General features: G+C 32.6%; 1 protein-coding gene across 1 annotated transcript; it reads right to left on the bottom strand.

The window, feature by feature from the left end:
* Positions 1-2,194: 2,194 nt before the first annotated feature.
* LOC142866382 (vomeronasal type-1 receptor 47-like) lies at positions 2,195-3,124 on the bottom strand. The gene has a single exon (XM_075999752.1). It carries the CDS (start codon positions 3,122-3,124, stop codon positions 2,195-2,197), a length of 930 nt encoding a protein of 309 aa, XP_075855867.1.
* Positions 3,125-11,629: the final 8,505 nt, after the last annotated feature.

Here is an 11,629-nt window from a genome sequence, read left to right as displayed (position 1 = left end):
AAATACCAAAGATCAGACCATAATTAAATGAAATCAAAACAACCAAAAATTAAAAAGATCAATGAAATGAAAAGTTAGTTCTTTGAGAAGATAAACAAAATCAATATCTTACTAATTAGTTTAACCAAGAAAAATGAGAGAGGATTCAAATAAGCTCACTCAGAAATGAAATAGGAGACATGGCATTTGATACCCAGCGATATAAAAGATATTCTGACACTAGTATGAACACCTCTACACCCAAGGACTAGAAAATCTAGAAGAATGGATAAAATCCTAGAAGCACACAAACTAAAATAAAGTCAGGTTACAACATTAATGTACACACATCAGTAGCATTTTTATAAATTTACAGCAACCAAGTTAAGAATGAAATCAAGAACTCATTCCCATTCACAATAGCTGCAAAAAAATAAAATACCTTGAAATATACTTAACCAAGGAGGTGAAAGATCTTTACAAGGTGAACTACAAAGCACTGATGAGAAAAACTGTACATGACACAAATAAATGGAAGTGCATCCTATGCTCATGAACTGGAAAAGTCGATATTGTTAAAATATCCATACTGCCCAAAGTAATCGACTGATTCAATGCCATTACTATAAAAAAATACCTATGTAATTTTTCACAAAATTAGAAAAATTTATCTTAAATTTTAAATAACTGATTTTTAAAAAATGAGAAAATGATGTAGACAGATATATTTTCCAGAGAAACCATTCATAATTACCATAGAAATGCAAATTGAAACCACAATGAGTTATCACCTCACACATTCCTCACACACATGTCAGGGTAAAGTTTATCAAAATTTCAAAAGAAAACAAGAATTAGCAAGAATGTAGAGAAAGGGAAACCCTCATACACTGCAATGTAAATTGATAAAGCCATTATGGCAAAAAAACTGAAGGATAATCAAAAAATTAAAAAAGAACTAACACATGATTCAGCAATCTGACATCTGGGTACATGTCCAATAAAATCACTATCTTGAAGTGATGTCTGCACTCCCAAGTTCATTGCAGCATTATTCACAATAGACAAGAAAGGAGAACAATCTAAATGTCCATCAACACATGAGTCAATTAATAAAATGTGATATATATATGTATTTATATATGTATATTTATAATACATAATATGATATATATCATACATGTTATATGAATGTAATTCTGCCTTACAAAAAAGGGAATGTTCCCATTTCCAACAACATAGATGAATCTGGACGACATTATGCTAAGAGAAATAATCTAGACAAATGTACACAAACACTGTGTGATTTCAATTATATGTTGTATCTATAAAATGTTGGACTTATACAGAGGAGAATAGTGGTGACCAGGGGCTGGAGGTTGGGGGAAATGATATGTTGGTCACATGGTACAAATCTGTTATTATAAGGTGAGTAACTACTGGAAACCTAATGTCCACTATGGAGACTATGGTTAATAATGATGTATTACATAAGTCAACTTTGTTAACAAAGTAGACCTCAAAGGTTCTTACCACAAAAGAATAGTAATTATGGAAAGTGATGGGTGTGTTATTTAGCTTGATTGTGGTAATAATTTCACAATGCACATATATATCAAAACATCACATTATGCACCTTAAAATATATATATTTACTTGTCAGTCATACACAAATAAAGTCAAGAAAATATTAATTGGAACCAAAATAATATCTATCCACATGTGAATTGCATTTAAAATTCTTTTAAATGAGTTCTAGATATGTAAAATCCAAATTAATAAAATTTTTTCAGTCAGGGAAGTTCTAATGAGCAAGCATGGTGTAAATACTAGAATTGGATATATGGCTACAATATCTTAATAAATAAGAGCCAATTAAAATATTTTCAGAGGTAAAAATATTGAGAGACTCAATTATAAATAGGAGATTATTAATATTATACCTTGAGAAGAGAGAAACATTTCCTGGTATGAAGATAAAATGAAAATGAATGTGTAAGAGACTTAATATGAGAATATCAACTCATGGTGGACATTGAACTAAAGAAATTACATAGTCCTTGGATGCATCAGTTTCAAAAGTATTTAAAGATTTAAAAAGTGTAATTCCATGCATTCTGTTTAAATTAGATCTTAAAAATCTGGGCTGCTTGAACAATTTAACAATAGGAAAAAAAAACTATATTTCAGAAAATGTTTTTCTTCACTAACTTGCTCAAAATTGGTGGCATTGTGGTTGCATATTTTGGAAAATATCCATTATTCTTTTATCAGAGCACATCTGTACCAAAGGAGTAACAGTGGCATGGGTATGACTGACAAGAATCTGGACACTCAGGATGAAAGTGCTGTACATCCGTCTATGGTATGAAGAGGTTGAGATGATAAGGTCCACCAAGTATGTGACTACAAAGAAGCTCACCAGCAGCAGGATGGTCTGGGAGGCCCTTTTCTCTGGGGAAACTCTTGGAGAGAGGCTGGTGCTGTGAAGGTTCTGGGATTGCCTTTGATGCCTGGACAAAAAGATCACCATGTATGTACTTGAGATGAGCATGATTCCTACAAAAAAGACATCTCTGGATAATGTGAGGGCTAAAAATACTCCTCTGATAACAGCAGTCATGGGAAAGACTGAGCAGTATTTACTGGCCTTAAGTAGATTGGTCTGGGTCACATTGAAAGCAGCCACAGTGAAAAATATCATGTTACCACTGAAAGACAAATTGACGGACCAGAGAAATAAATAAACAACGATAATATTATTTCTGAATTTATGTTTAAACTTTGCCAGCCAGGAGGTGCTGGGGCTGATGGTGATGGCCTGAAACACACTCAGGTGGCAGGTGGTGCAGATAGAGAGGCCCCTCAACACTCTGTTTATGAAGAACAAAGTTTTACATTTGAAGTCATTCAGAAAAGGCAGTGATTCAAATGTATCTTGAGATGAATTAAATACCACGGTGAGAAGCATCATTACATGAATGAAGGCCAAGTGACAGCTGATGAGGTCATGAGGCTTAGGCCTGTGATCCTGAAGGAATATGAAAATATGGAAGAAAAGAAAAAAGATATTGGCTGAAAATCCAATGGCAGTTTGGACAAAAAACGCATTTTTAATAATACAATGGGTGGAAAGTATGTCCATCCTAATGGTGTAGAGGAAACATATTTCTTATATCTGGAGGGAAAAAAAACAATAAATCTGACATCATTAATGTTTGTTCTTCAGTGTTTGAAATGATCACCATTATGATTATTTTAATTTGACCCACTGAATTTTGGTGAATTCTAACTATCTCATGTAAATTCTGGATAGTACTGTCTCTGCAGTATTTTCTACATCAAATAACATAGATGTAGAAATTAACATATCTGCAACAATGCCTGTATAGAGTGCACACTTTCTCAACTCTTAATATGCCTGAGCCTCCCTTTTAGAAATTATATTGTTGTTATTCTGTATTTCCTCATTTTACATTCAGCACCCAGAATAGCAATGAACATATGAAATTACTCAATGTAAACTTGTCCTTACACCAAAAAAAAAAAAAAAAAAAAAAAAATTACTCAGTGATATTTGTGTAGTTGAATTGAAAGAAAGTTTTTGTGCATGTAGAAAGAATTTAAAATTCAGTTAACTCATTCTCACAAACCTTCACCTTAAGACATTCTATTCTTCATCACCCTTTCACAGTTTTGAACCGTGGTGATTCTACTGGACCGACTGTAATAATTAATGACAATGTCCATATGCTTTAATCAACAGATTACCCTCTTGACTACATAAGAAATCTTATATTTCCTTTGCATAATTTGTAATGTATTCCAATTATCTGAAAATTAATCTGGACATCTTTGGGGTGGGGGCCATTACCGTGCTTACCAAAAACCTGCTAACTGTATTATTTAAAACTTGTACAAGCTCTCTCCAAGTATATTTTCCTCAGAGATCCTTTATTTTGTTTTACTCATTTTTATTTTTATCTTTAAATTGTATTACTCTTTCTTTTTTAATACAAATTCTTCAGTGGGACATAGATCCTTTATGATACTTTTTAAATCTAAGTACATGACTACTAATGTCCACTTCTCAGTTATCACGAGAAAAAGCACACTTTTAATCAGTTTAATACAACAATGAGGTTGCATCAATGTGATCACATGTTTCTTTCCTGAGACTTCACTTACTCCAGGGATACTCTGAAGTGTCTAGTAAAATACTGTCTTCAATAGTAAAGATAATTCCACTAAAGTTTTGTTAAAATATTTCCAAAACCAGAACATCTTGTAAAATTTCACAGAATAAATTTGCACTTATTTTGTCAGATTACTTAGCTTGGACTCAGGCATCATTATTTTATCAATTGAATTTAATCCAGGGATTAGAACAATTTATTATTATGGCATTGAAGAATAAAAAAAAATACACACTCTGAGAAAAAAGTATGTCAACTATATATTCAAGGTTACTTATCACTCTACTGTTATATAAATATGAATATGTGAGAAAATGTAGAAATGTTCACAACCAACATTCTTTGATAATAAAAAGGAATTAATGGGTGAGGTAGAAAATTGCTTTAAAACAATTTGACATATACACTTTTACAAAGGATACATTTTATAGTTGACTAAATGGTTCTTTCTCTTTCTCCAAAATCTTAATCTAGTAAGGGAATATATTTATCTTAGCTGAAAGAACAAAACAAGTAGTTTCTACCCATATGTAGTGGCATTCTTGGCACTGTTGCATTCTGCAATCAATTGAGAACAAAGAGGCTTATTACCATAAGGTTAAATAAACGGTTTAATGTTCCCCACATATTAATATACTCCAGTACTAGTAAAAGAATATTTGGGCATGGACTAAAGATATATGGAAAATTATTTCATTAGATAGTGTAGATAATAATTTTAGTGTTTTAGTCTCTATCAACAGATAATCAGCTCACCCCCTCTAATTCATGCCCTTCACTTTGTAAATGTATATGTAAAATGTAGATGTAAAATTACATATTGAAAAAGACTTGATCTTCTGGATCATCAAATGGTGTATTTCTCCATGAGATTCTTGAGGACATTGCCACTGAGCCTGCACAGAAAAGAATCATGGTCCCCATGGAATAGGGTGTACAAATAATTAATTTTAATAATAAATATGCTGTATTATATTTTTGAAATTTATCTCAACTGCCAGAATTAAACAGATAGTTACCTTGAAAATACAAATTTTAAACTGGTTGTCCTTTATATTAATTTGATAATTATGACAACTCCATTATGGCAGAACAATATGATTTGTAATAATACGTTGATAAATTGGGAGTAATGAAATAGAAGAAAAATCTACAGACATTATTTATATTTGGGTTAAAGTGCAACAAAGAATTAGGTTCTAACTGGTACATTTAAAAAATTGGAATGCACATCTTAGTTCTCATTATGGGAAGTGACAACCAGAGGCTGCTGGGGCTTAGAGTGAAGCTCTTGAACACTCATTGTAGAAAGATAATGCAGGTTACATTCACTGACTGACTTTCACCTTAGACTAGTCTCAATATTGTAAGTCCCAAAGTGGATACATAATTATAACTAATGGTGGGGAAAATAACATCATTAAATGCACCAAGAAAAAAACTCATCATACAGGGTATGAATCAGACACTTGAAGTAAAGATAAAATGTACAATCAAAAGAGGGAATAATTTATAGGAAACCAACAGCTATTTTAGCTAGAATGAATAAGAAATTTTAAAGACAAAGTAGTTTGGGAAAATCTAAATTCTTATCTTTATCACAATATTTAATTTTTATAGTAGTGTTATTTTATTAGTTTTATGACAAATTCATAAATTTTACTTATAAACATTATGAATTGTATTTATCAATGATGGTACTCAAAAGTGATATTTGTACTCTGCCTATTTAAAAATTAAAATATTATATATTTATTAAATATCAGATGATTTATTACTATATTAATTAAAATTGCCATTTTTATTATAAATTTCCCCATATTCATTGAACAGTCTTATAAGACCTAGGATTGATCATTGACAGAAAAAAGTGATTATGAGGATTTTAAGTTCCAAGTCATGGGTTTTGATAGATGAGTGTCAATAAGTTGCATCATAAGAAATATAGCAGGCAGTCCTGGCACGGTGGCTCATGCCTGTAATCCTAGCACTCTGGGAGACTGAGGCTGGTGGATTGCTCCAAGTAAGGAGTTCAAAACCAGCCTGAAGAAGAGCAAGACCCCAACTCTACTATAAATAAAAAGAAATTATTTGGCTAATATACATATATAATATACTAATATATATAGAAAACTAATATACATAGAAAACTAATATATATAGAAACTAATATATATAGAAAACTAATATATGTAGAAAAAAATTAGCCAGGCATGTGGCACATGCCTGTAGTCCCAACTACTTGGGAGGCTGAGGCAGTAGGATTGCTTGAGCCAAGGAGTTTGAGGTTGCTGTGAGCTAGGATGACACCACAGCACTCACTCTAGCCTGGGCAACAAAGTGAGACTCTGTCTCAAAAAAAAAATAAAAAAAGGAAACATAGCAGGCAAACTCAGAAAAGCAGAATATATACCCACCAAGGTTAATTCCATGAAAATATCTTATGAGATACATACATGTCAGAGGAATAAATATGATAAGCATTAGATATCATTTTATGATTGCAATGCATGAATTAACAATTCTTTAGAAATTGAACTTAATTTATGGTACATTTGGAAGTACAACTTTTGCTGACAAGGATATTGATAATTACAAAATATTTAATTATCAGCTGTCCTGTGGGAAAGATTAGGCAGGGAAAGTGTCACTGCAGAAGTCAGAGACAGAGAAACACTAGAGGGACTTGATCAAAAATTCTGTGCTACCAATTTTGGAAAACCTTAAACATGTTGGAAGTTTTCTTGGTTCCTATTTTGTTTCTTTGCTTTCTGATTATCCCACCCAAAAAGATGCCAGTGAGTGTAAAACTCTTTTTTTTCTAAAGGCTTGAACGTCCTTGTACCATCATGTCCCTGTGCCTTACAGTAGAAAGATGATGAGAGTCATAATAACTGTGTCAAACACTAAATTTAGAGACATATTTTTTAGTTAGAAATTGAAATTTGCTGGATTGCATTCTTTTCTTATCATGTACATTGACTAAAGATACTTGAGGTTATTTTGCCCTGACATTATTCTTCTTAAATGAATAAAATCAAGACATTTACAGCATCTAAAAATACATTCATTCCCTTGTCTCATGATCAAAAACAAAAGTATTTTGTACTGTTAAATTTTTTTGAGGCTTTGATGCAATCATTGGTCACAAATGTGCAATCATTATTATTACTTTTTATTTCTGTTTCATTACCTTTATCTCATTCTCTCTGCATTCCATTTTAAAAACCAGACAGTAGAATGGAAATACCCCTCCTGAAATTAGTCATTAATTTGTGTATTTCAAGAATGAGTTGAAATATCACACTTGTGAATATATGTTTTAATAAGCAAATTCCAAATTTGAAACTTTCAGAGGAGACTGTAAATATAGAAAATTTACAATTTTTTTAAAGTAAGGAATTTTTCTCTCAAATTGTACAAAGTATTATTCTTTCATTACTATAAAATTACCTATATCAATACACAAAACATTTTATAAGTTCTAGTTTAATAAAAAATATAAAATAATAAAACTGAATTCATATAAGTATTTGTAAACATGCTTAATATTACAATCTCTCATATCTGTCATGTAGTAATTAACACTACATACATTTGATAAATGGCAAAAGGAGGTATTTTTAATTTCATAACAACCAGGAATAAATCCTGTATGAGCAGTTATTATAACAGAGTAAAACAAAATGATATTTATGATCATTTGCTAAGAGATAATTAATATAATATGTTGAAAAAATTATTTCATATGACATCTTAATTTTAAATTGTTGTAAACAGTATAAAGGCACTATAGTTTTTCTAAATTAAAAAAATTTAAAAGAACAATGAAGAATGACTAAATCCTTTTGAAGTGGTTCAGATTTCTTTTCTTATACAATGTAAAATTTTACCGATGTACATGCCATAATTCAAACTAAAAAAAAAAGTAAAATACAATCTCAATTAAAATGCAAATTATAAAATTTGAATTTTAATGGCAAGTAAAAAATTACAAAAACCTTTCAAATTTATAAATGTATAGCCTCATAAAATGTACAAAATTATCTTTGATTTTGGAAACATGTAGTATATTTAGTTATTATTCACTGAACTATAATACTGAGATTATGAGAAGACAATTCTTTTAGCAATTTGTTAAGAAAATTCTGACACCCAGCCACCCAGCTGAATATTGAGCTCTCTCTGTTAGGAATGCTGACAAATAGATGCTCACCCGGCTGTGTCTTGAAGTACATCCATGTGTGAGAGATAAGTCCTCAAAATATGATTTAAAAGAAGTCATGACATCAGCTCATCTCTCCCCAGGCCAGTAATTTTTTATGGCAGCTACAGAAGGGAGACAAGGACTAGCTTTGTGGTTGTTACAAAGGGAGCCACAAAGGGAAAACGGAACCTACCTAATTACCAGAAAACAAAATAGGAACAGCAGGGTTCCCAACTTTTCCCCATTGTGAGCTCATTTTCTAGATAACTTAGGCCCAGTGAATTGTATGATCTCAGTCCTTGTCAACAAAACAGATATGTCCCAATAATACAATCTTCAAAATGAGTTGAAGAGCTTGTCAGATTTCCCAGTGCATCCCCGCTGGTTCAAATGTTTCATAATGCCTTTCATATATGTTCCTCATTGGTCTCTAATTTTCAGGGTAAGAACCAGACCAAAAGTACCTTTGGGGGAATCAGAAAAATAACACCTCTATTAGCTCTACATAGGCAAAGTGCTCTGTTCCCCAGAGGACACAGCTTTGAACCAGGGCACCAGATATGAATAAAAAAGTAGGCTGTTTTTCACTTTTCCTTTACACTAACTTGTCCAGGTGCACTTATTAAGAACAGGAGAATACCTCAATTCCAAGTACCATGAGTTTTGAGTTGTGAACTGTACCCTTTCAGAGACACTCTAGTGATATGTGAGGTATTAAGCTATTCTGATGATGTATTCCACAACCTCAACCCACACTCTTACCTGGTGCTTCTACTCATAGGAATGTTTTATTGAAAACACTCAGCAGTAGAGCACCCACAATCTAGCAATAGCTATTTTTTCTTTTGTGATGCTCATATAGGAAACACTTGTTATTTTTAAACCTAACTTCAACTTAATCATAACTATGATTCATGATTCACTTAATCAAACATTATCTAATTTTAAACTTATGAATGTTTTTGCTATCAACCTATGGACATTATCACAGGGTAGAGCTCAGGCTGCTGGTGCTCAGCATGATGTGCTGTCACATGCCACCTATGATCGTCTAAAAAATAAGTTTTCCATCTGGTCTCAGTCAGAACTACTAGCTTCACAGACTTGTATTGTACAAAAAATTTAATTCTTTCTGCCATCTCAAACCCAGTCCATTATATCATCTGTTATCATCAACATGACTTCATTTCTCAATGCAGTTGGCTTTCTTAGGTCTTGATTTGTTTGCTGTCTTGTAAGATTTCAACTCCACTTTAAACTCTTTTGTCAACTCCTCACATATAAAAACTGTTGATCTGGAAGAATGGCTCACACCTGTAATCCTAGCACTCTGGGAGGGCAAGGAAGGAGGATCACTGGAGGTCAGGAGTTTGAGACCAGCAAGAGTGAGATCCTTTCTGTATTAAAAATACAAAAAAAAATTAGCTGGACAACTAAAAGTATATAGAGAAAATTAGCTGGGCAAGGTGATGAATGCCTGTAGTCCCAGCTACTCAAGAGCCTGAGGCAGGAGGATTGCTTGAGTCCAGGGGTCTGAGGTCACTGAGAGCTAGGCTGACACCAGGGCTCTCTAGCCTGGGCAACAGAGTAAGATCTTGACTCAAAAAAAAAAAAAAAAAAAAAAGAAAAAGATAAAAAAAAGGAAAAGGAAAGAAAAAACTGTTGACCAAGAGTCTTATATCAAGGCAAGCTATCTATCAATAATAAAGGCAAAATAAACATATTTTGGGCAAGCAAAACCAGAAAATTTAGTGCTAGCAGACCCACTTTGCAGACAATATTAAAGTGAAGTTTTTATAGGCTGAAAGCAATTTATCATAGATACTTATTTGAATTCACATAAAATAAGAAAGAGCAACAGGCAAAAGTAATTATGTCATTATAAAATATAGTATAAAAGCCCATTTCTTTTCATTTCCTATCTTAACTCATCTAAGAAATTATATAAAAATATGAGTATATGTTTTATTGTTGAGCCTATTACAAATTTAAATTTAATATATTTTTCAATAACAACACAAAAAAGGCAAATAAGAACAAAGCTGTTTTTTTTTTTTTTTTTTTTTTTTTTTTTTTTTTTTTTTTGAGACAGAGTCTCACTTTGTTGCCCAGGCTACAGTGAGTGCCATGGCATCAACCTAGCTAACAGCAACCTCAGATTCCTGGGCTTAAGCAATCCTCTGTCTCAGCCTCACAAGTAGCTGGGACTACAGGTGTGCACCACCATGACTTGCTAATTTTTTCCCTATATATATTAGTTGGCCAATTAATTTCTTTTTGTTTATAGTAGAGACGAGGTCTCACTCTTGCTCAAGCTGGTTTCAAACTCCTGACCTTGATCGATCTGCCTGCCTCAACCTCCCAGAATGCTAGGATTAGTCGTGAGCCACCACACCGGGCCTCGATTTTTTTGATAGAGGCCAATCTCACTGGGTTTAAGTGATATTGTGGTTTTGATTTGCATTTCTCTAATGATTAGAGATGTTCAGCATTTTTTTTATATGTTTGGTGGCAATTATTCTGTATTCTTTGGAAAAATGTTTGTTCATTTCCATTGCCCATTTCTTGATGGGGTTGTTTGATTTTTTTCTTGTTAATTTTTTTGAGTTCTACATAGATTCTTGTTATTAGACCTTTATCAGAAGTGTAGAGGTAAAATAATTTCCCCTATTCTGTAGGTTGTCTAATGATAGTTTCCTTGGCTGTGCAGAAGCTTTTTCATTTGATCAGACCCCATTTGTTTATGTTTGTTGCTGTGGAGATTTCTTTGGGGGTCTTCTTCAAGAATTCTTTCCCTAGGCCAATGTCTGAAAGGGTCTTCCCAGCATCTTTGTCCAGGATTCTAAAGGTTTCATGCCTTAGGTTTAAGTCTGTTATCCATCTTGAGTGGATTTTTGTGAGGGGGAAGAGGTAATGATCCAGATTCTTTTTTCTGCATGTAGATATCCAGTTTTCTCAGCATCATTTATTCAAAAGAGAATGACCAGGTTGGCCTTATTCCAGGGATGCAAGGGTGGTTCAACATATGCAAATCTATAAATGCTATTTGATTCATAAATAAAAACAAGAACAAAGACCATATGATTATCTCAATAGATACAGAAAAAGCATTTGGCAAAGTCCAACACACCTTTATGATAAAAACTCTTACCAAAATAGGCATAGGGGGCTCATATCTTAAAATTATCAAGTCCGTTTATGACAAACCCATGCTGAATGTGGAAAAATTGAAACCAGTCCCACTTCC

This window comes from Microcebus murinus, unplaced genomic scaffold (genome assembly GCF_040939455.1).
Source record: "Microcebus murinus isolate Inina unplaced genomic scaffold, M.murinus_Inina_mat1.0 scaf004_hap2_Mmur4.0, whole genome shotgun sequence".
NCBI classification, from domain to species: Eukaryota; Metazoa; Chordata; class Mammalia; order Primates; family Cheirogaleidae; genus Microcebus; species Microcebus murinus.
The sequence above is the reverse complement of the archived record's forward strand: the minus strand, read 5'-3'. Positions and strand labels throughout refer to the sequence as shown.